Genomic DNA, 25,566 nt, shown 5'->3' on the forward strand with positions numbered 1-25,566 from the left:
CACACACACACACTCACACTTTCACTCTGACTCTCACACAGTCACTCTCACATACACTCTCCCAAACATACACACTCCGAGGAAAACCTTGCTAGCGCCCGTTTCATTTGTGTCAGAAACGGGCCTTTTTTACTAGTAATAGTATAAAGCTAATTTCTTTTTTAAACTGCATACATCTGTTAAAGCCTAAACAATCTGCTCAGTCAAATCAGAGTAAAACCCAAATTCCTCACATTCCTTCCCATCTAATATGGGGGGGGGGGGGGGGGAGGCCCCATTGTCTAAAATGCCTGAAAGCAATTTTTCCTTCTTTTCCCTACATGGTCATGGATTTCCCTATTGGCTGATAGCCAGCATGGGACAGTCAGAGCTGAAGGTATATCCCACAGTGCCTTTACCTTTTTTGTCCTCTTCTTCTTTCACCTTTTTTCCTGGCTTTCTGCCTTTCCATTTAATGCACTTTATCATCTCTCAGTTGGGTCTACTGACCTTTTTATGCAAAATCACCCTGCAAACTGTGCACAGCTCGGAAGACGGACAGGATGCAAATAAAAAAGCTAAGTGGTTCTATTTACCTATTGTCTATTGTCTGAGTGTTTTCTGCACATATCTGTGGCCAGCATTTCACTTAGCTGCTACTACCACCATGACCTTTGAAAATGTTCACTGTAGCTAGACCGAATGGCCTTGCTTGGAACTGAAAGTGTTGTCCCAGAATTGCAAAATGAAGGAAATGCTGGTGTGGAGGCCAAATGGGGATATGCAACTAAGCCTCCTAGAGATCATGAGCCACCAAAAATTCCCCTGGCTGCAGCCATGCAGCCAGGATGGTTCATAATGTTTCCATATGAAAATACCAGACTTTTAGAAATCTGTTTATTTATTTTTATTTATTTTATTTGTATCCCACATTTTCCCACCTATTTGCAGGCTCAATGTGGCTTATATTGATGTTGTGGTAAGATAAAGTTCATGTGGTACAGCCACATTAGGGAATTGTTCAATGGAATAGTTGTGTAAAGTCCATTTCGTACTTTGGGTTTGTTGTGTTACAGAGATCAGGCATTTATGACGGATTAGTCGGGTGTACTTTTGTAAACAGGTAAGTTTTTAGTTTTTTCTGAAGGGGGGGGCTGCTAGCATGCAAATGCATACTGGATAGGGCTCACCATTCCTCCCCAATGGTCTGCAAACCCTAACGCCAGCTCCGAGCTGGTGTAGGGTTTGCCACAGACAGCGCAACAATGTTTGGTGCGCTGCTCGCTGATCTCAAGGGAGGAATACATTTAGCATACTACTTGCGCTAAGAGCTCTGTTTTGCATGCATCTGCATACTACTTGCATTCAGAGTCTGCAAGCGCGTTGTTTTACGCACTCAGGGGCTCTGATCATGGGGCGGTAGCAAACGCAGGCGCTAGTATGGTGCCAACAGCCTCTAGTGCCTGCGTTTACTGTCTTGAAGTGCAGAACTCAAAAGTGAGACCCACCTATCTTTAGCACTAAGAAATAAATGGAATAGTGGCCCTGACCTTGTTCATGTTCCGACACCAGAATTACTACCCCTAGTTCTAGTAAGAAGTGCAGGGTGGGTAGAATTGCTTCTCACTTGGACAAAAGTGATGCACAGGAACTAAAAAAAAAAAAATCTGCGATGGCAAAGGAGAATTCTCATTTGTAACCTTCTCTGATAATTTCAAGGTCCCACTGGTCCATAGTGATTCTGGTTCACTCCTCATAAAAGTGGGACAGCTTCCCCTCCATTCTGTGTGACAAGGAGTGGACCGGCATCCCATCATTGTGAGGTTTGAGTGGTGGTCAAGGATCCGGAATTTGGGCCAGAAGTTCACTTGTCAGAGCAAAAAGATTGCTTCTGCTGGTATCTAGATTTTTGAAATTAAGTAGATCTGCCGGGGTGATACCACTTGGTATCCTTAAGTAGTGGCCGGGCTTGACCTGATCTAATTTCTCCAAATCCTCCCTGAAAGGAAGTTTCCCTCTGAAAGGGAATTTCATGAGGTGCTGCTTAGAGGCAGCAATCCACAGCCCACTGATGTAGCCATAACAAATGGAAGGCTGTAACCACCAATGCCATCTGCTTGGACGAAGCTCAGACAAGATCATTTAAGGAACCTGCCAAATAAGCGAGTCCTGTTTCCATGTTTGGGAACTGAGAAAATAGGTGAGTATCAGAGTCAGATATAGCATCCACCGCCTGTTAAGCCCAGCTAAGGCAAGCCAGAGCAGCATAAGAACTGCAAATGGCAGCCTGCAAAGAAAGAGCCTACAACTCAAAGGATAGTTTCAAGGAAGACTCCAATTTCCTATCCTGCACAGCTTTTAATGCCATGCCACCGCTACAGGCAGGGTGGTCTTTTTGGTGACTGCAGCAACTAATGAATCCACTTTGGGTAATTTGAACTTCTCAAGCTCATCCTGAGCAATGGGATAGAGGCAAGCCCAATGTGTGTCTGCATAGCCTCATGCACTTGGAATGATTTAGGCAGTTTTGGCCGTTTTCAAGTCCAAACTTAAAGCCCACCTCTTTACCACTGCTTTTGACTCCTAACCACTACTCACTTGCCCTGTCCTTTTATCCTCACCTCTTTATTCCCTTACCCTTAATTGTTCTGTCTGTTTACCTGTCTTATCTAGATTGTAAGCTCTTTCAGCAGGGACTGTCTTTTTGTGTATGGTGTACAGCGCTGCGTATGCCCTGTAGAGCTATAGAAATGATAAGTAGTAGTAGTAGTAATAGTAATCATCTCAGCCTGCCAAGCTGCTACCTGCTTTCCAAAGCAAGAGCAGTGTTTTAAAAACTCTGTAGCCATTGAAATAAAAAAGAAAGTTAGTTGCAAGTAAACCCAAAGAGGGACTGAAATTTAAAGCAACACTCACCGATTGTGCAGAACTCTGAAAATCACTTCTCTGCCACAGGTTACACTGACAGCAGCAAAAGCAACCCCTTCCAACGTGTATATATATAGCTTCAAAAGCAGGCAAATCCACGCAAAGTGCCTCTTTCACCTTTTTTTTTTTTTAACTCTGTGAGGAAGGAGAAATGAGGGGTGGTTAGACAGGGGCGGAAGGAGGGACCTGGTACTAGGAGGTGACAGAATAAATTACATACTGTCATGATGTGGGAAACTAGGGAAGCAAACATTACACCTAAACATACAAAGAGATTTCTAATGATATAGAAAACTATCTATATTCTCTTTCCTAGAGTTCTACAAGTTTAATGTTGAATAAGTTGTGATTGGGATGATTGGCCCCACTACACTTTAGAAAATGCTAAGCAATGGAGGGAGAGGGGACCTGAGAGGGCAGGAAGATTGGAAGGCGATAAGTAGGGAAATAATAAAGAGATGGGAGGTAATAAGAAACGAGACCTCTAGTCTCTGAATGGGAGATTATATTTTGTTTTACATAATATTAGAGAAAGGGTAAGTAGGGAGAATTCGGCACCTAATCACTACACCTCCTCTCAGAAAACTTATCTACCCCAACTTGACATTTCGTCCTTTAGATTGTAAGCTCTTCCGAGCAGGGACCGTCCTTATTGTTAATTTGTACAGCGCTGCGTAACCCTAGTAGCGCTCTAGAAATGTTAAGTAGTAGTAGTAGAATTCTTTATTTTACTTCAAATTGTGCGACGTGTGTGCATTTTACAAATTATATCCTTGCTACTTTTCTTTTAATCTGTTGTTAACTTGGAAATTTAATAAAATTGTTTGAATTACATGACTTGCCCAAGATGGAGCTGCAACAGGATTTGAAGTGGACTTCCTCGGTCCTCAACCTGTACTCTAGCCATTAGACTACTCCTTCACTCCACTTCTAGGAGAAAAGATGGGCAGAGTGTAATGTTGTCTCTACAGGTTAAAATAAGTTCAAAACTACATGCTCTACACACTTAATAAAAGCCTGCTTGCTAACAGAGGACATATTTGGAAGGGTGTGTGAAGAATGGGGCAGGGATTTGGATCATGCCTTTTCAGTGGTAGCTCAAGGTAGTTACATTCTGGTATAGCTGGTATTTCCCCGACTGATATTCAGCTGGCGGGTGACAGCATTTTTTTTAAAACAGTAGTTGGCACAGGCTAGATTAGCCCCCAATATTCAATGTCAGGCCATGTTTGGCCCCTGGCACTGAATATCGGGGGCTAACTTTGGTGGGGATGGTCACTGGACCTATGCAGGTCTCGGCCGACATTGACCCAGGGCCTGCATACCTATATTTTAACTTTAAAGAAGCTCTGATTCCCTTCTCAGCCTTCAAAAAAGCCCCCTTCCTCAGCCCATGAGAATCAAAGCTTCCCCCCCCCCCCCGGAACAAGCCCCCTCATCCATCTCCCCCCCCCCCCCCACCGAGGTCTAGGTAGGTGTTGGTGGCAGAAATGAAGCCCCCTTGCTCCTGCCTCATGTGGTTGGCCTCTGCAAATGGCTGCTGTGACCTCTTAGGGGCATACCACCCATCACCCTTGACCTGCCCATTTTATTATGAGTGGTCAGTGGTGATATTCAGTGGCACTGCTTAAATCACTTTGAATATCAGTCGGTCCCTGTCCCTGGAAGGCTTACAATTTAAGTTTGTACCTGAGGCAACAAGATCACAGGAAGCATCAGTGGGATTTGAACCCTGTTTTCCCTAATTCTCAGCCTGATGCTCTATTAGGCAGGGGCTACTACTCATCCAGTCCACTGAATGGTGGGGACCAAGTGAGTGGGGTATAATGTTGGTGTTAGAGGCACACTCTTTCTCCCTTCCCATATTCTCTCCCCTTACCTCCTCTTCTCACTCCTCCCCACCTTCTTTCATACTTCTTATGCTTCCTCCCCCTCTCTTCCCAGGCCTGCACATCAAGGATTTCAAGTTGAGACTGAATGGAACAGGCCCTTCTGCTGCTGTGGGACCACTCTCACAGTACTAGCTGCAAGATCTTATGGCTGCTGCTACCGGACTTGCACCACAGCAACAGGGAATGTTTCAGCAGAGAGTCCAGGTGGAAATAATTTCAGTTATTAATCTGTTCAGAGAAAATATGGTAGGTTTATTTGCAAGGAATGTATTGTTAGTGCAGGATGAATCCTTGGATTGTTCAGTGTATAACTGGATTAGGGTGTTAAAAACTATTATGATTCTCTAGCCCCCTACAACACGGTATTCTAAAGAATACATTTCACCATGATATCAATGGGGATTGCATGTTTTAAACAGGCAGATGCAGCAGGAGAGAAAATGGCAGAAATGTAAAGGAGCTAAGGATTTGAGGTAGTATAAAAAAAATTCCCATTTTTACTCTAAGGAGGCAAAGTGGAGGAAAAAAGAATTTTATGCAAACTGGCTAAGTTCTGTGGGGACTCAAAAGGAATTTAGGGAAACAATGGGCAAACACTACTCCCTTCTTGTGCAGGTATAGAATGAGTGAGACGTGAGGGATATGCCAAGTCCAACCACTGCTTCCATACCCAGCATGATGGGGGGAGGGGTGCAACCAACCCTGGGCTTCCTTTCCTTCCATGCCACAGAGAGCCACAAACTTGCTGAATGAGGCATACCTTGCTGTACAGGCGGCGGCTCTCATTAAATTCTGCTCTTGGCCTCAACAGCACTTTCTCTGGTTACTGCTATAGGAAGGAAACCCTAATAGCTCATTTGCATGCGATGCGATTCTCTATGGAAATCCCTTTGTATTTCCAAATGTGTAATTTTTACCGAGTTGGAAATACAGACGGATGCTTAACAAATCCCTTTGTGCATCTGGTCCTCTGTTTCAATTTCTATGGTTTTGGGCCACTCTTCAGCCGGTTGGGGCCATAGGGGTAAAGGGGGGCCGGATCCACACCACCTCAACGCTGCTACCTTCTTCACTGTTTATTAAACACTGTACTTGTTTCTTTACTCTTTAGCATCGTTGCATACACATAGATTGACATACAAGGAACTAACCCTGAAGAATCGGCAGTATCGCGAAACACTTCTAAAAAGAATTGAATATACTTGATCCAATGAACTTTTCCATTACAAATTATTCATTCCTTTGCCTTTTCATAATAACCTAAAATTTAAAAAAACAAAAATCCGAAAAACCTTTTCCTCTCACTGTGGAGCCCATGTGCACGTGACGCACCCTCCCTCTCCGTCTTAAGCTCCTCCCCTCTTCCTTAGCAACCCGCGACTGGCGTTTTTGCCGCTCGTCGTCGTTAGGCATGACGTCATATTGCTGGGGTGGGGGAGGTCGGTGTGTGTTTTACACTTACTCGCGCGCTATGCCGGAGAAGGCGGAAGTGACCCTCAGGTTCGGCCCTTATGAGTCCTGCGGTCTGGTGGAGCACCGGAGGCACCGCCTGCAGGGGCTGACAGGTAGGACGGAGACCGGTTCTCTAAGCAGGGGTCGCACCTGAAGCTGGGAATTCCCTATTGCACGTCTTCTTAACTTTTTGCTGTTATTGATGCGCACACACGTTCTGTTGTACATTTGCAATTAGGGCCTCTTTTACAAAGCCGTGCGGCAAATGAAAGGGGGTTCACCACTCATTTACCACGCAGGAATTGCTAGTTGGACTTTGTAAAAAAAAAAAAGGCCCTTAGTTAGGGTCACCATATGGCTTCAGAAAAAGGAGGACAGGTTGAGCCAGTCTTTTACTTCCATTGCTTTCAATAGAAGCAAAACCCGGACTGGATCAACGTGTCCTCCGTCTTCTGGAGCCATATACCTTAGTGACCCTTTTACAAAGCAATGGTTAGCCCAACACAGGCTTACCGCTCTTTTTTCCCAGGACTACCGCCAGCCCAATTCAGCAACGGACAGTAGTCCCGCCCTGAGAGGACGCTATTTCTGGGGGAGAAAATGGCTTGCACTGCGATAACCCGGAGGTACTTAGGCATCACCACACCCTGCCCGGTTAGCGCTGGAGCCCTTTTCGCCACCTCAATGGGTGGCGCTAAGGGCTCCACGCCATGTGGCCATTTGTTTTGGGCTTTTACTGGCTGCGGAAAAACGGTCCTCGCCGCTAGCACAGGGCCCTTTTTCCTGCAGCCCCGAAGCTCAAAACTCTGGTGCTGTTCCAAATAGTTCTGTAAAAATACCACTGGAACAGCTCAGAAGAATGATGCCCTAATAGTCAGTGCTAATGAGATGCAAATATAGGCAAGCTCATAGCATTGAACATTAGGGTGTTCAGCTGAAGGATTGTGCTTGGCGCATGTGCAGAAGATTCCCATGGTACGCTCAGCTCCTGTTCACATACACCTGGTAAAACCGAATGTAAAGCACACATTGGCGTCTGTTTTCTGTGGCCTAAATATAAGAGTTTTTAATATTTTTTTGTTAAGCTTGGCCACTTATATTTAGATGCAGGAAACAGATGCCAATGTGTGTTTTTACATTGTGTATTTAAAAAAATATATCTATATTTTAGCATGTGCGTTTTACATTTAGATGCAGGAAACAGACACCAGTATGTGCATTCACTTGGGTCTGCTGTCTCTTACAACCAGCGCTTAAGGGCTTCCATGGGCTTCCTTCTGCTTCCAAAAGCAATCAAAACCAGCAGATTTTGCAGAAAGATTCATGAGAGAAGTATGAGAATCATGAAAAATTCTCCCTTCCAGCACCCTAACATCTAACATGAGCTTGATTGTATTAGCATCCTATTGCTTTCGGCTGCGTGCTCATTTGTTCCCACGCTCTGGGCCTCTAAACATTCTGTGCAAATAAATGCGGGCGCTAGTATGGTGTTAATGGCCTCTGGCACCCACGTTTACTTTGAGCATCGAAGCTTACTTGTGCATTAACCTTCCACGCTTAGTTGACATAAAGGAGGAGGACCCTGAAACTAATTAGTAATATAGGAAAATCAGACACACACGTGATATCTGCTTTCCCCAGTTAGTTGAGATATTTTCTTTGTGCTTTTGGGAAATTTTAATGTGTGGTGCTTGATTACTGTATGACCTGTACTATACTGCACTTTAGATGAGTGTTGTCTGCTCACAGACAATGCATACTTCATAGTGACATGCAGAGTCTTATTCTCATTTGCATATCTAGTTTTATGAGTTATAATGTTACTGTCTAGGAGAGTTTAGCATCTGGGACATGTCCTCTACTCTAAATCCTATGAGGTTCTGTAAATTTACTCACTTTCATTCATTTTGTCAGGATGTGCTGTTCCTTTCTTGCAAAAGTTCAAATTGAATCAGTCCTCTTTCATCAGTGATATGACTTAATATAAAGAACAGTCCTTTTGAGAAGTTACTGCCAGGCAGGACTAAAGGCTTCAAAATTTTCCATAAACTTTAGAACAGATATTTTTTTCAATGGTATGACATCTTGTCAGATGAGTTCCCTAGTTCTTTTTGACAGGAAGCACTCAAGGAACAAGAGGATGACCGGATATAACCCAAATGTCATTGTAAAAATAAAATTAACTTAAGCAACATTAAGGACAATTCTATAACTAGGTGTGTATTGTTATGCATGTCTTGCATGTGTAAGTGGCACCAAATTTGGTGCTTAGATGTGCAAGTACACTACATGCCGTTCTGTAAGGTTGCATGTAATTGCACACCCTTGTGGGTTTATGCTAGTATTCTATTATAGAATTGGTGCTAAGCATTCACCATTGTGGCACTTAACTTGCCCCATTATTGTCAACTGAAAGCCTTTATTTAGGAGATCAGCCAACGGAAGTCTGTAAAACACTACACACATAAGCATAGCGTGGCACTACAACTCTGTCTTCGATGTTTCATCAGGTTGTGTTCCTTTTCATACGATTTACAGACAAAGGAATACCTGTGATTTTTTTAAAAAAATCTAACTATATAAATGAGAGGTGACCGACTCATCCGCAAATGCGCAGTAGAGAGCAGCTGTCATCAACGTTCCGCGCATGCGTTGCACTCACGAAACAGCTGTCAAGGGGAGAGCAACAGCAGACAAGCACCCCTCGCACACAACCGCAGACTCCAGCAAATAGGAAGGGGGAGGAGGGCCTGGAACACGGAAAGGGAGGGAAGGAGGGGGCGTGCAAATCGGAGCACCCGACTTCAGGGAAGGAAGCAATGTTCTTTCAATCAACGAATAGTTAAGCTCTGCAACTCGTTGTCAAGGATGTGGTATCAGCAGTTAGTATATCTGGCTTAAAAAAAGGTTTTGACAAGTTCCCGGAGGAAAAGTCCATAGTCTGCTATTGAGATAGACAAAGGGTAGGCCACTGCTTGTTCCTGGGATCAGTAGTGTGACTCTTTGGGATTCTGTCAGGTAATTGTGACCTGAATTGACCACTGTTGAAAGCAGGATACTGGCTAGATATTTTTGTTACATTTGTACCCCGCGCTTTCCCACTCATGGCAGGCTCAATGCGGCTTACATGGGGCAATGGAGGGTTAAGTGACTTGCCCAGAGTCACAAGGAGCTGCCTGTGCCTGAAGTGGGAATCGAACTTAGTTCCTCAGTTCCCCAGGACCAAAGTCCACCACCCTAATCACTAGGCCACTGTTCTGACCCAGTATGGCTATTCTTATTTTCTTATGTAAAGTCGAAAGAGTGTATAGAAGCTTGGGGCTATATAGGGAAAAGTAGCTCAGAAACATTGTGAAGTTGTGCAGACATATCGAAGTGAAGAAGGAGATGATGGTGAAGGTGAGAAGAATGGGAGTGATCATGTGAGAATGCCGAGTTGAAACCTTTCATGGTCTCTCACCGGTGACTCTGCAGAAAAGTGGAGAGATGAGATGTCACCAAATTTTTGAGGAAAGAGGCTGAGGTACAAATGGCTGTTTGCATTGTTGGTCGCAGTGAAACAAGCATTGAAGAAATAGACTGGTGAAAGAAGTTTCGAAAGCATTTGTCAGAAGCGGGACTGAAGAGGAATAGAACATAACAGGATAGCTGAGAGACGAGAAAGCAAGGCAGAAATGGCAGTGTCTCCAGTGATATAAAAAAAAATAAACCACCGAATCACTTTTCTAGAAGCCCAGCAAAGGAGATCAGAGTCCAGCACAGTGAAGCTGGAGAGTGAGAAGAAGGCTTCCCCACCACTACCCCGGTTAAGGAAATGGCCATGAGGCCATCGAGGAAAGAAGAGGCGAAAGTCTGAGCATTATTAAAGGACTAGTAAGAAATGCCCGTTTCGGAAAAAAATGAAACGAGCGCTAGCAATGTAATCCCCCACCACCACCATCCTCCCTCCCTCCCAAGTTCCAGACCTCCCTCCGTCCCTCCCTTCCGAGTTCCACACCCCCCCCCCTCTCCGTCCCTCAGTCACTTGGTTGCGAGTTTGTGATTAACGTTCGCAGCGCTGTCCCCGCTGCTGTCACTGAATGTGTGGGACTCCCCGCTGCTGTCACTGAATCTCTGGAACTCGTGTGTTCCCCGTCCTGCCCTCTACATCATCACGTTTTGATGCAAGGGCGGAGGTACACTGACTGCAGGCCCGTCCCGCCCTCTACGTCATCGCGTTTTGACGCAAGGGCGGAGCTACACAGACTGCAGGCCAAACCGGATATCTCGGGCGCCTCGTTTTCGGCTTGAGGCTTCATTGGAACATTGGAGGTGCCTTTTATATATATAGATATGAAATATTGGGCTATGTGAAGAAGTGGATGGGAGGGGTATGAATGGGAAGAGATGTTATAAAGTGAGTGTTTGGGGGGGGGAGGGAGCAGGAGGTAGGCGGAGAGAAAGAAGACTTTGAGAAGGGCATGCAAGGGGAAAGTGGTAAAGAGTGGCCCTGGCAATGAGTTATTTCTTCAAGGAAGGAAGCTGGCAGAAGGAGATACTCTTCTTCCTGACAACTAAGGGAGATGAGGTGGCGAGAGAGAGAGGACGATGCCAGAGAAATGGGAAAGAAGGGGGAGGGAGAGAGGAAATATGTGTGATCACAAGTTTATATAGGTCCCTCTGGGGAGAGGGGTTTAAGAAGTGTATATATATTTATGTTGTAGTGGGAAAGGAATTTAGGGGAAGAACTAGACAAATGGAAGCAGAGAGATTTTTGAAGAGGAAAGGGCGATACCGATATTTATGTTGATTAAAGAAATGCTTTCAAAATATTATATAGGTGGTATATCACACTGTCTACAATTAAGGCCATATATCCCAAGGTATATGATCACTACTAGAAAGAGTGTGGAGAAGAAGGAAACTTTCTGCACATACAATATGGTGATTATGCTTATTGAGAAATGTTTTGGGAAAGTATTTGGGAACAATGAGATAATTAGAGGTGAGGGAGTTGGAAGTTGCCCCAGCAGGGTGTTTACTGAGGCTAGGATTGAAAAAAGGTTAGAAGTGGCAGAGGAGACTGATGGTGATGGGGAAGAAAAGTCCCTATTTGAATGATTTGGAAATCTAGGTTAGAAAAAATCAGATATGTGGAATGGTAGGTATTAAGAAATGTATTGAGGAATGGACTAGGTTAGGTAAGTTTTTAGAGAGGTAGAAGTGTTCTCAGATGTGCCTATCCAGCTCATTTTCGAAAGAGAAGGGCGTCCACATTCCGACACAAATCGGGAGATGGGCGTCCTCTCAGGGTCGGCCAAATTGGCATAATCGAAAGCCGATTTTGGCCGTCCGCAACTGCTTTCCGTTGCAGGGATGGCCAAAGTTCAAGGGGGCGTGTCGGTAGTGTACCGAAGGCAGGGCGGGGGCATGGTTAAGAGATGGGCGTCGTCGGCCGATAATGGAAAAAGAAGGGCGTCCCTGACGAGCATTTGGACGACTTTACTTGGTCCCTTTTGGTTCACGACCAAGCCTCGAAAAGGTGCCCAAACTGACCAGATGACCACCGGAGGGAATCGGGGATGACCTCCCCTTACTCCCCCAGTGGTCACCAACCCCCTCCCACTGAAAAAAACTAATTAAAAAATATTTTTCCAGCCTCTATGCCAGCCTCAAATGTCATACCCAGCTCCATCACAGCAGTATGCAGGTCCCTGAAGCACTTTTTAGTGGGTACTGCAGTGCACTTCAGGCAGGTGAACCCAGGCCCACCCACCCCCACCTGTTACATTTGTGGTGGTAAATGGGAGCCCTCCAAAACCCACCCGAAACCCACTGTACCCACATCTAGGTGCCCCCTGTTACCTTTTAAAGGCTATGGTAGTGTTGTACAGTTGTGGGTTGGGGGGGGGGGCTCAGCACCCAAGGTAAAGGAGCTATGCACCTGGGAGTAATTTGTGAAGTCCATTGCAGTGCCCCCTAGGGTGCCCGGTTGGTGTCCTGGCATGTGAGAGGGGACCAGTGCACTATGAATGCTGGCTCCTCCCATGACCAAATGGCTTAGATTTGGTCATTTTTGAGATGGCCGTCTTCTGTTTCCATTATCCGCATAAACCGAGGTCAGCAATCTTAACATTTTGGTCAACCCCAACTGTATTATCGAAACGAAAGATGGACGCCCATCTTGTTTCAATAATATGGGATGCCCTGCCCCTTCGCCTGGGCACCCAGTTCGATTATGCCCTTCTATGAAGCATATTAATCTTGTCACGCAGAAAAGGAGGGCATTGGGGGAGGGGAACAGGAAGGTGGGGGAGAGGGTTAGTAGGGCTTAAGTAAGTGAGGGAGAAGGGTAGGGGTGAATGGGAGCTAAGAGGAATTTGGGAGAGGGTATGGGATTATTCAAGGGTTTGGGAACTAAGAGAGCATAGCAATGATGAGGTATGATTAAGTATTTTACACAAAATCAGTATTGGTTTATGTCACGAAATGCCTAACCACCCGCCTGGGGTTACCCTGCAGCTACTTAAAGGGTCTATCTCAAGCACAGCGCAGGTCAGCCTGCACCTACCACTTGTGCTCTACACTAGCACCCTCCTCCTACCAACTGGGTCACAACTTCCTCTGGGCAAGTCTCCCGCTCTCAAATTATCCCCAGTGATTTATAGGTTACTGTAACCACACTCCCAGTGGTCCCACAATTCCCAGAAAGCATTCACAGATCAGTCCAGATAGGCAGGGTGAACAAACAATTATGTTTATTCTCTTAAAAAAAATTGAACCATGAACCACGAGAAGTGCTGTCAGCAAACAATAACAGATAACTGAAATATGGATCAATTATAACACTAAAGATTTGTTTACTTCCTAAAAAGTACCTGGGGAGATCAGGACATACAGCTGTTCACCAGTTATCAAACACAACTGTTTTTTTACAGGGCTTCAGCAAAGGTCTCTCTCTCACTCTCAAACCACAACATCTGAAAAATGCTGGGAAAGTATCCAATACATTTTACAGGCTTAAAACACACTGTTTCTTCACAGTTTGAGATTAGGTTGATGGAGTGGAGTGAGGGTGAGTTGGAGTAATGGAGTACCAAAGGCAAGGAAGGAACAGAGCCAAAAAGAGGCAGAGCTGTAATGCCACTAGATAGGTTCAGAAAGGAAATGCAAAGGTGAAATTTTAGGCTTAGTTGTCAGACTCTAAAAGCATGTAGAAATCTGAAGTCATTTTCAGAGTTTGTTGTTAAGAACAAGGCATTGTAAGGTTTGGAAAGCTGACATGAGAGTAATATGATCTCCTGGCTAGAAGCCATAGGTCTGAGTAGCCAGATTTTCAATGGGTAGCCCTTATCACTTGTGGTGGAGAGAAAAACAGTTGAAACAAAACACACAGACAGTGGATACCAAAGAGTCCTCTCACAAGTGGTGTTTTCTCAAACAAGGTCTTTATTTCAAATCAATAAAAGCAAACCCGACTTCAATTCTTTGAAGGAGTAAACAAACATGTGGACAAAGGGGAACCGGTTGATATTGTGTATCTGGATTTTCAAAAGGCGTTTGACAAGGTACCTCATGAAAGGCTACAGAGGAAATTGGAGGGTCATTGGATAGGAGGAAATGTCCTATTGTGGATTAAAAACTGGTTGAAGGATAGGAAACAGAGAGTGGGTTTAAATGGGCAGTATTCACAATGGAGAAGGGTAGTTAGTGGGGTTCCTGAGGGGTCTGTGCTAGGACCGCTGCTTTTTAATATATTTATAAATGATTTAGAGAGGGGAGTAACTAGCGAGGTAATTAAATTTGCTGATGACACAAAGTTATTCAAAGTTGTTAAATCGCAACAGGATTGTGAAAAATTACAAGAGGACCGGGCGGCTAAATGGCAGATGACGCTTAATGTGAGCAAGTGCAAGGTGATGCATGTGGGGAAAAAAGAACCCGAATTATAGCTACGTCATGCAAGGTTCCACGTTAGGAGTTACGGACCAAGAAAGGGATGTGGGTGTCGTCATCGATAATACACTGAAACCTTCTGCTCAGTGTGCTGCTGCGACTAGGAAAGCGAATAGAATGTTGGGTATTATTAGGAAAGGTATGGAAAACAGGTGTGAGGATGTTATAATGCTGTTGTATTGCTCCATGGTGCGACCGCACCTTGAGTATTGTGTTCAATTCTGGTCGCCGCATCTCAAGAAAGATATAGTAGAATTGGAAAAGGTGCAGCGAAGGGCGACTAAAATGATTACGGGGATGGGACGACTTCCCTATGAAGAAAGATTAAGGAGGCTAGGGCTATTCAGCTTGGAGAAGAGACGGCTGAGGGGAGACATGATAGAGGTATATAAAATAATGAGTGGAGTGGAACAGGTGGATGTGAAGCGTCTGTTCACGCTTTCCAAAAATACTAGGACTAGGGGGCATGCGATGAAACTACAGTGTAGTAAATTTAAAACACATCTGAGAAAATCTTTCTTCACCCAACGTATAATTAAACTCTGGAATTCGTTGCCGGAGAAAGTGGTGAAGGCGGTTAGCTTAGCAGAGTTTAAAAAGGGATTGGACATTTTCCTAAAGGACAAGTCCATAAACCGCTACTAAATGGACTTGGGAAAAATCCACAATTCCAGGAATAACATGTATAGAATGTTTGTACATTTGGGAAGCTTGCTAGGTGCCCTTGGCCTGGATTGGCCGCTGTCATGGACAGGATGCTGGGCTCGATGGACCCTTGGTCTTTTCCCATTATGGCATTACTTATGTACTTTTGACATCGTGTTTTGGCCGTAAAGGCCTGCGTCAGGGGTCTATTGATTTCCAATATAGAAAAAATTCTTGCAAGTCAAAACTGACAAACAGTTAACTGCTTGCTGACTGAGAAATCATATACAGAGTGCTGCTGCACAAACTGTTCTGTCTAACCCGGTATACTGAAATGGATAACCACTTGTGAGAGGACTCTTTGGGATCCACTGTCTATGTGTTTTGGCTTTCGTTTCTCCTGTGGAGAGATCCCCTTCTGTGGGTGTTGGCTTCATTTGGAGAAAAACAGTTGGTCATTTTATAGGAAGGAAGCCTGAATAAACAGAAAGGAGAACATCACAGGGCCTTCAGAGCAATGTGCCAAAAACAGTCCTAGATGTTGGGACACTGAATACAGACAGAAATGAATGTTCTAGCCATATTGTTTTTGTCAATTCAAGTTTGACAAGAGCTATTTGGGAGGAAGAGGAAAACGTGTGCTACAGAGAGAGTGACAACCTTTATGACAGATTTATAGTAGTTCAGGATTTCATAATGTAGGGTGATTAATATAAATCCTTAACTAACAGCAAGACATCATGAGTTTGGCCACTGGCATAGGCTTGTCGCAGTTCTGACTGTGATTGAATGAATGAGTCATGATGGAACCCTTAGAATATTACAGAGATACCCATAATTATTTGCCTAGCATTACAGACCACTTGCACTTTCAGCAACTGGTAATATCCCTAGTTCCTAAAGCGCCTCTCATTTTGGCCTTACAATCAATCACTCCCAACATTGAGGGAAATTTGTTCCCTCCACTGTTTTGCAAGAGAACACCACAAACTCATGTAGCCTTCTTAGAAAAGTTTGCAGAAAAGCATCTATGCAGTGAATGGTGGCTGACTTTGGTGCTCTAAAAGTGCTCTTTTTCGAAAGAGAAAAATATCTAAAAAGTGACATAAAGCAGCATTTGAACATTTTTTCTCACCAAAATGTTCAAATCGGTATTTTCGAAACCCATTTTCTGGACTTTTTTTTCTATGTAGTTTGTCTGCAGGGTGTCCAAATCTCAAGGGGGCATTTTGGGGGCGTGTTAAGGGCAGGACCTTGTCGTTTTACAGTCATAATGGAACAAAACAAAAGCGTTTAGGACAAAAACTAAAATCTTTTTGCTCTAGACCTATTTTAATAACAACTAAGCCACAGAAAAGTGCTCTAAATGACCAGATGACCACTGGAGGAATATATACCCCCCTTACTCCCCTAGTGGTCACTGACTTCCTCCCACCCCCCCAAAGATGTAAAAGAAACAGTATATGACAGCCTCATATGTTGTAGCCAGTCCTATTAGAGCAGCAAGCAGATCCCTGGAGTAGCCTAGTGGTCAATGCAGTGCACTATGGAGAAGGAGACCTGACCATAATCCACCCTGTTATAATTGTGGTGGAAAGTGTGAGCCCTCCAAAACCTACCAAAGTATCTTTTGGAAAAATGTTGATAAAGTACTCGCATAGAGCAAGTTAAGCAGGTTAGCATCTGGGTTCTAGAACTGCCCTGTATATATCTGGATCAGGTTATTAGTTCAGCATGTCTGTAACCTTTTTACCATTGAACTAAACTTATAGCACACAAATTGCTTGATTTCTGTATAAGCTAAGTAAGAGTAATACCTGGCTGTCTAAAAATAAGTCAAGAGAAAATTGGGTTAACCTACTTAATTTATGTTGATTTTCATCTTCTACAGTTGTTTTAAAGGCAGATGGACACAATGTAGTCCTTGAAGAAATCCCAGACTGGAACATTGTTGAACTTATTGTAAATGGAGAAAATGTTTTCCATTGTAACATAAAGGACTTGGACTTTGGTAAGACATAAAAATGGTATATATCGTTGAAATGTTTAAATTGTAATTCATTCCTGTAGCGTCATTTAATTTATAAAATTGCACATTAAGCTCTCTATTTGAGTATGTGAGTTTGGGTTTTCCTCTCTCTGATATACAAGGCAGTATGGTACTGGTTGCACTTCAGTATGGTTTTAGAGGGAGTTCCTGATAATATAGAAGAATTTGGACTTGTAGTCCCTGAGGATTCCAAACTGACAGGAGTGGGCTCACTTTAGAAACACGCAATCTGGAAGATGTGGTAAGAAAGCAGCAAGGGCTCAGAGCACAGATGAACATAATAAGAACCTGGGGCCAATTATGTAGTCTGTTGGTGAACAGAAGAAAAAGCCCATACTGTTTGCAGAGGTGCAGGGAAGGTGCAGAGCCTAGGAAAGATAGAGCTTTAGTGCCAGAAGATAGGTTCAAGAGGATAATGCAGATATGAAAAGCTGAGAATAGTTGTTAAATCCTGAGAGGCGGTAGGTATTTGAAGTGTGTTGCAGAGTTTGTGATTTAAGAAATTAAGGTGGTGTTATAAATTGAAAACTGATAAAGTAATAAAGTTTTTGTAAGGGGTCCTGACTGGAAGCCATATGAATGCATTCACCTGGGGTTTCAAAACACCTGGGCAGATAGGCTGGGATAAGTAACTATTGTACCATGGGGCATAGCTACCATTGAGTGAGCCCGGTAAAATGATCTCCCAGTGGTAGGGGCTGCTGAAATTGGAGCCCCTTCTCCCCTCCCCTCCCCATACACCCATGCAGAACCAGCATCTGCTTACCTCCATTCCCACTCCCTCCTCCAAATGTTGACGATTTGCAGCAGAGGTAGTTCTGAAGGCTGCTCTCTGTCTGCTGGAGCCTTTCCTCTGCCACAACGTGGCAGACAGCAGCCCGGGTGCACGGGGGGAGATGCCAGACCCAGACGTGGGGGGGGGGGAAGGGGAGAAAGCCTGGATCAAAAGAGAAGGGGAAGAGAGATGCTGGACCTGGGATGGGGACATGAGGCAAGAGAAAGCCCTGGAGAAAAGGTGAGGGGAAGAGAAGGGGCAGATGCTGGAGGGGAGTAGAGGAAAGAGGCAGAGACTGGATTGGGGGAGAGACACTGGTCCAATTGGAGGGAAGGAGAAAGGAGCGAGATGCCATACTACAGAAGGTGGGGGGGTCAGGGGGTCAAGAGGGTGCAGGAAAAAGGGAAGAGAGAGGAGCAATAGGGATACAAAAGAGATGCTGGCTCTGGAGGGAACATAGGGCCAGGGATACAGAAGGGAGATAGCACAGCTCCAGCCAGTATTATGTATTGGTGCAATACTCAATGGGTAAGAATGGAGAAAAAGCCCTCAGAAACCTCCAGTATAATGCTGGTGGTTTAGTGCGAGGTTATATGAATTTTTTGTGATATAACTCACGCAACGATTCTATCATAGGGCAAAAAACTCCACTTCCCAGACTATTATTCAGTCTCAAGGTTCTACACACAATGTAAGTAATGTTAAAGCAGTATTATTTGTGCTCTCTATATTAAACAACACACAGGATAAAGTAGCACTTAACTTATGATTTAAATCAGCACTCTTCTATAACCGTTCGACGGGGACCGCCGTTTCACCTAGAAATATGGCTTCGTCAGGAACGGAGTGCTTTCTGTAATGTTGAGTCAAAATCTGAAACAGACAAATTATATGTTAAATGCCTTTCAATGTGCGAAAAAACTTTGGTGAAAACACCTTTAGAAAGGTCATCCCATGGACAAACATACTTAAGCTGGAGGCATAAATTTGAAAATGGCGCCTCAGCGTTCACGTAGAAACAGCTGTTAGATATATTTGCGTGAAGGTGACGTGAAAAGCATCAGTAAAAATTAAACCAATCAATGGAGCTGTTAAGCCCATTGGGTGCTAGAGTGTCCAATTCAAAGATCCACCTTGCCTCTCTCCTTGCTAGTTTAAGCTTTCGATCGCCGCCCCTATTGAGCGGCGCTATCCAGTCAATCATTGACTGGATAGCGCCGCTCAATAGGGGCAGCGGTCGAAAGCTTAAACTAGCAAGGAGAGAGGCAAGGTGGATCTTTGAATTGGACACTCTAGCACCCAATGGGCTTAACAGCTCCATTGATTGGTTTAATTTTTACTGATGCTTTTCACGTCACCTTCATGCGAATATATCTAACAGCTGTTTCTACGTGAACGCTGAGGCGCCATTTTCAAATTTATGCCTCCAGCTTAAGTATGTTTGTCCATGGGATGACCTTTCTAAAGGTGTTTTCACCAAAGTTTTTTCGCACATTGAAAGGCATTTAACATATAATTTGTCTGTTTCAGATTTTGACTCAACATTACAGAAAGCACTCCGTTCCTGACGAAGCCATATTTCTAGGTGAAACGGCGGTCCCCGTCGAACGGTTATAGAAGAGTGCTGATTTAAATCATAAGTTAAGTGCTACTTTATCCTGTGTGTTGTTTAATATAGAGAGCACAAATAATACTGCTTTAACATTACTTACATTGTGTGTAGAACCTTGAGACTGAATAATAGTCTGGGAAGTGGAGTTTTTTGCCCTATGATAGAACCGTTGCGTGAGTTATATCACAAAAAATTCATATAACCTCGCACTAAACCACCAGCATTATACTGGAGGTTTCTGAGGGCTTTTTCTCCATTCTTACCCATTGAGTATTGCACCAATACATAATACTGGCTGGAGCTGTGCTATCTTGTATTTGGTTACATATTTTACTCCAGCCACGCTGCATTTGTTCTGTGTTATTTCCACACAGAAGGGAGACACTGGACAGGATGGATAGAGACACATAAGAAATGCAATTACAAATGCATAACATCTATTAAACTGAACTTACAGCCAATATTCATTAAATAAAAAAAGTTTTGAGGTACTTGCGAACTCATAGAAGTTCTCAGATCTTAAATTCAATGTTACATGTTGAATAGATGGATACAAAAGAATATTATTATCCTTAAGCCTAATTGTAAGCCTAGAAGAAGAATGACACAATAAATCATACATATAAACAGAAATTTGACAATGTAAAGATAGACTGAACGGGACCTTATACATTATCCCCTACGTTAGGAGTTACGGACCAAGAAAGGGATCTGGGTGTCGTCGTCGATAATACACTGAAACCTTCTGCTCAGTGGGCTGCTGCAGCTGGGAAAGCGAACAGATTGTTGGGTATTATTAGGAAAGGTATGGAGAACAGGTGTGAGGATGTCATAATACCTGTTGTATCGCTCCATGGTGCGACCGCACCTTGAGTATTGTGTTCAATTCTGGTCGCCATATCTCAAGAAAGATATAGCAGAATTGGAAAAGGTGCAGCGAAGGGCGACTAAAATGATAGCGGGGATGGGACGACTTCCCTATGAAGAAAGACTAAGGAGGCTAGGGCTTTTCAGCTTGGAGAAGAGACGGCTGAGGAGAGACATGATAGAGGTATATAAAATGAGTGGAGTGGAACAGGTGGATGTGAAGCGTCTGTTCACGGTTTCCAAAAATACTAGGACTAGGGGGCATGCGATGAAACTACAGTGTAGTAAATTTAAAACAAATCGGAGAAAACTTTTCTTCACCCAACGTATAATTAAACTCTGGAATTCGTTGCCGGAGAATAGGATGAAGGCGGTTAGCTTGACAGACTTTAAAAAGGGGTTAGACAGTTTCCTCCTTAAAGGACAAGTCCATAAACCACTACTAAATGGACTTGGGAAAAATCCACAATTCCGGGAATAACATGTATAGAATGTTTGTACGTTTGGGAAGCTTGCCAGGTGCCCTTGGCCTGGATTGGCCGCTGTCGTGGACAGGATGCTGGGCTCGATGGACCCTTGGTCTTTTCCCAGTGTGGCATTACTTATGTACTTGACTGGTGGCCAATGCAACTCAACCAACAAAGGGGTAACTCTGTCATATCTATTATACCCAAAGATATTCTAGCAGCAGTAGTCTGCAATAATTGTAATCTATCTAATTGTTTCTTAAGGAGTCCAACATAAGCCAAATTATAATAATCTAACTGCAACAATATAAATGATTGAACCATGAGAGCAAAATTCAGTAGCATCGAGGTCATATAAATAGAAAGACCTTTGTAAGTAAAGTTCCCCAAGTCAGGTGAGGAAGGGCCCAATAGGAGCACTACTTAAAAGAGTAAGAGAAAAGATAAATGCACAGAGCACAAAACCTTGTTACAAATGGTATTTTTAAAAATAAAAAAAGATAAGACATTTTGCAGTTTTGAAAATGGCCATATATCCTATTCGGATTTGGGACGTTTAGCACAAAACGTCCAAAGTCCGACTTAAGACATCATATTGAAAATGCCACTCTTGGTTAGCCTTTATACAATCAAGAGGTTGTATCAGCTTCTTTTCTCTTGGAGATTCATTGAAGCATACAATTTTACAAAGAATGCATATATTTTTGCATACAACTATATTTAAGTGAATTAACACACCAATCGTGTGTGTTCATCACTCTCCAGAAAGTCAGTCTTGTTGCATTGCTGATGTTTTACATCCTTCAATATGTTATTATGAATGTCGAGAAGTACTGCTACTTTTTCTGCAGGATTTTAATTATTGTATTTTTTTTTTCCTTAGGAGGTGATGGTCAACTGGATCCTCTTTGTGACGAAGCCAGAAAGGCAGTTCTAAATGCTTACTGATCAACAGCCATAGTGTGTTTTTCTTTGGTCTTAGTGTTTAATAATGGATTATTATTCCAATGTTTGCAGGATCTCAGTAGAGCTCATCATACTGATGTCCCTCTGAAACAGAGCCAGATAAGCTAGTAGCCATTTTATCTCTAGATCTATTTTTCTGGTTGTGTTGTGGAGTTCACCTTCAAGAGCTCTCAAGAGATGGCCGGTCTCTGATTTCTGCAGACCATTTTTAAGTAAGTGTGGCTTGGTATTTCATAGTATGACACACTACATCCAGGTCTGTTCTGGTCTCTTCCACTTTGGTTATTCTGTTTGTTTATATGGTTATTTTTGTATGTGGTCCCATCCCCTAGTTCAGAAACCACATGTGGAAAAGGTGTGATTGACTACTGTTCTCCATTTTTGGCAGCTGTTTCCCAGTTTTTCAGTATTGACAATGTCATTGACTAGATCTGTCATAGCAACGCTAGGGTGACTCTGTGTACATTCATAGGGATAAAGAACCCAATTCTTTCTTTCATAGCTTATATGTTAAATAGTCATGTTTGTATCTTAATAGGAGTAGAGGATAGATAATGGACACTCCACCACAGGAACTGGTTCTTGAGAGATACTTTATTCAATATTTGTACAGTAGGACCCAACATGGTCCGTGTTTCAGCGTGATAAAACGCCTACCTTAGGGGTCACAATGATATTCTAAAAACATATAAAAAAGGCCTTATAACAATATCAATATACAAATGGTAATTGTACTCCATATAATCACCACATGCAAAATATGTATTCATAACACTAAAAATAGATCTTTTATGTATAGGTTTATATTAGACCCACATGTCTCATAAAGAATCACATTGGAATAGAGCATCAAAAAAAAAAAAGGTCAGCTTTTAAAAAATCTGCTTCAGCCATATATAATTTAGTGTAAAAGGCCTTGAATCTGTTAGCTATATTGATATTGTTAGTAAGAACATTGTCACTTTCATCTTTACTAGCAAAGGTAGTCACACTCATTTCTAGGTTTCAAGTAATTAGCTAATAAGTGACCAGACTTATTACTTTCAGAGTAATATTTGACTGATTGCATAAATAGTTTTTGCTAGCCTGTTTCCCTAAAAGATGCAAACCTTCTAGACATTTAATAGAAGTGGCTAGGTTATGTAAGTCATCATTCTTATGTGTAGATGCAGCAAAGCATGCTGTACCTCGGATAGAAGCCTTAAATGCATCCCGTATCATTATCCAGGAGGAATCGGAGTGTATGAAATTGAAAATATTCCTTAATGGCATTAGAGACTAGTTCTTGGAAATCAGGTTGAGCAATTACAGAGGCATTAAAACGCCATTGAGGCTGTTTTGGAGGGTGGCCTATACCATCTAAGTGCATGGTTATATGGGCATGACCTGATAAAGGTATTCCTTCAATACTAGAATAAATGACATTATTTAGTAAAGAGGGGGAGACCAAAAAATTATACGGGCATAGGTGTTGTGAGGTGAAGAAAAGAAAGTGTAATTTACAGTCAAATGTGCAGTCCTCCATACATCCTGGAGATTCAGTTGAGAGATAACATCATGTAGTGAATCCATGCTTTGGATCTTTTGTAAGAGCAATGTGAAAGTCTGTCCATGACAGGATCCAAAGCTAAATTAAAATCACCACCAATCACACAAGGTAAAGAGCCCTTATTTGTAACTGACCCACTCCCCCGTTTACAAAGCCGTGTGGCAATGCCAAGACAACCCATTCACTTTGAATGGACTGTGTTGGCATTACCGCACTGACAGCCGCTAGCGTAGCTTTGTAAAAGGGGGAATAAGTCAGACAGTGTTTGAAAAAACTCAGGATCATCCACAGTTGGAGCATATGTGTTAAACAAAGTAAGCAACTTATCTTGGGTTTTATGTGTAACGTTCACCATTACCTTGTGATGCAATAGTTATGTCCAATCTTTTCTTAACTAGTACAACACCACCATTTTTTTCCCAAGTTCAGGGGAGTAAAGGGTGGATAAGGCCAATTTGTCTGCAGTTTAAGGGATTCAATAGCTGTAAGGTGAGTTTCTTGAAAAAGTAAAAGGTCAGGTTTCTGTTGAATAATTGTGTCAAAATATTCTCTTGTTTAATTGGGTTGTTAAAACCCTTAACATTAAGTGATACAAATGTTAGTGTCCTTTAAGGGATGAAAACAAGTTAATTATAATGTAGATGTGCTGGTAAAGCAGTGCTTGTGAGCATATCAACATCATAAAGAAAAACAGGAAGGTATCAAAAAGCACCCAGTTAACCATATGTAAACATATAGTACAGAATGAAACAACTATAAGATGAGAAGCCCAGCGAAACATCATCAACCAAACTGACTCCCAAGTCAGTATAAATTATGTTTAAACAGAAAGAAGATATCAAACAGTTTGATGGTGACATATCAGAAATGAGCAAAATAACATATAAAAACATGATATTAACATAAGAGATCCACAGAAGGAATGGTACTTGCAGTGTAAACACAGGAAATCTGAATAGCTATGTATAGAAAAGGATTGAGGATGTTCTATTTTACTAGGAGAGATCTCCTCCAAAGCAGCCGGGTCAGCATTATTTCTTGTACAATTATAGTATGTCACCTGCATATGAGCGGGGTAGAACATCCCGAATCAGCCGTTGTTTTCCGTAAGCTTGGGTCAGAAGGCAAGTAGCTCTTTGCGAAGTTTAACTGTATTCTTATTAAAATCAGTAAGAAATTGAATTATGTTACCTTCATATTTGACTGGAGCCCTTAAGCAGGTTGCATGATTTCTACTACTTGGGAGTAGCCTAATACTTTCAAGACTACCATTCGTGGATATTTAGCTTGTAGGCTGCGATTAGAAGGCACAGGGTGGGCTCTGCCTATTTCAAAGTCTTTAGCATATTGAGTTTCCAGCTGAGAAGGAATAAGCTTCTCCAGAAATATAACCGTGTTGGAGCCGTCAGCTTTCTCAGTAAGCCATGAAGTCTAATATTGTTTCTTCTCGCTCTATTGTTGCCATCTTAGAGATCATGTTCAAGTTGCACAATGTGCTTGCACTGCTTCTGAAGAGTTTTAATATTGTCTTCCGCCACAGATTGCTTGGTTTCAAAAGTTTTTCTATTCTGTTTTTAAAAAGTGCCAACTCATTTTGATCAAGGTAAGTTCTTCCTTAATCTCCCCAGTGTCGTCTTTAGTTTCAGACAAGAGCTCTTTCAGAGCACAGATCTCACTAAGTATGGCTGCCGAGCCACTGTCCTCGGCCTTGGAGAATCCTTCTGTTGAGAGTTGAGCTTAATCCTGTGTCTTTTTTACAGTTTTCGCCATTGCCATCGCAATAGGAGAAAAAATACACCAGAAGCTTTGGGTAAAAAAAACTGTGGATTGAAGTGGATATCTTCTTATATAAAAAGGGATCAGCAGGAGCTCTGTTAAAGCCCCCCCCCCCCCCCCCCCCCCCAAACAACCTAGCTTTTAAATAGTTGAAACAGCCATTAGCACGTGGTCATTTTTAAAGTTTACCCGAGGAGCATTTACTGCCACCTCTTTTGTAGGTGGTATGGGCTTCTGCATTATCTGCACTTGGTAATGTAAATGCACTGACTGGTTAGTACATGAACACCCATTCTCTGGCCCTGTTATGCCCCCAGAAAAAGTGCAAAAAAATTATTTTGTACATGGACATTTAAGAAATTACCATGTGACACTGTAGTGAGGACCCACATTACTCCATTTTTGTGCTACATTAGGCATTCATTAGCACCTAATGTAGCTTAGTAAAAGGTGGGCCCTAAGTTTATACCTGAGGCAATAGAGGATTAAAGGGCCCTTTTCAAAGATTGTTTGACTCTCTTCTCTTCCTTATCAAGCCATCTCGGTATGGAATTCACCACCTTTGGAGATCTGTATGCTTACTATTTGGTTTTCCGAAAGGTCCTTAGAACTTTTTTATTTTTAAAATATATAACATCTGTAACTTAGTTTACATTAACTTTTGGCAAATTTT

The 25,566-nt window shown here is 42.7% G+C and overlaps 1 protein-coding gene across 1 annotated transcript; it reads left to right on the forward strand.

Moving 5' to 3' along the window:
- The first annotated feature begins 6,240 nt into the window (after nt 1-6,240).
- C5H10orf53 (chromosome 5 C10orf53 homolog) lies at nt 6,241-24,964 on the forward strand. The gene is made up of 3 exons (XM_030204882.1): nt 6,241-6,364; nt 16,723-16,842; nt 21,486-24,964. The coding sequence occupies exons 1-3, from the start codon at nt 6,271-6,273 to the stop codon at nt 21,548-21,550; spliced, it is 279 nt and encodes a 92-aa protein (XP_030060742.1). The 5' UTR covers nt 6,241-6,270; the 3' UTR covers nt 21,551-24,964.
- Nucleotides 24,965-25,566: the final 602 nt, after the last annotated feature.

The sequence above is a fragment of the Microcaecilia unicolor genome, chromosome 5, assembly GCF_901765095.1.
Source record: "Microcaecilia unicolor chromosome 5, aMicUni1.1, whole genome shotgun sequence".
Taxonomy (NCBI): Eukaryota; Metazoa; Chordata; class Amphibia; order Gymnophiona; family Siphonopidae; genus Microcaecilia; species Microcaecilia unicolor.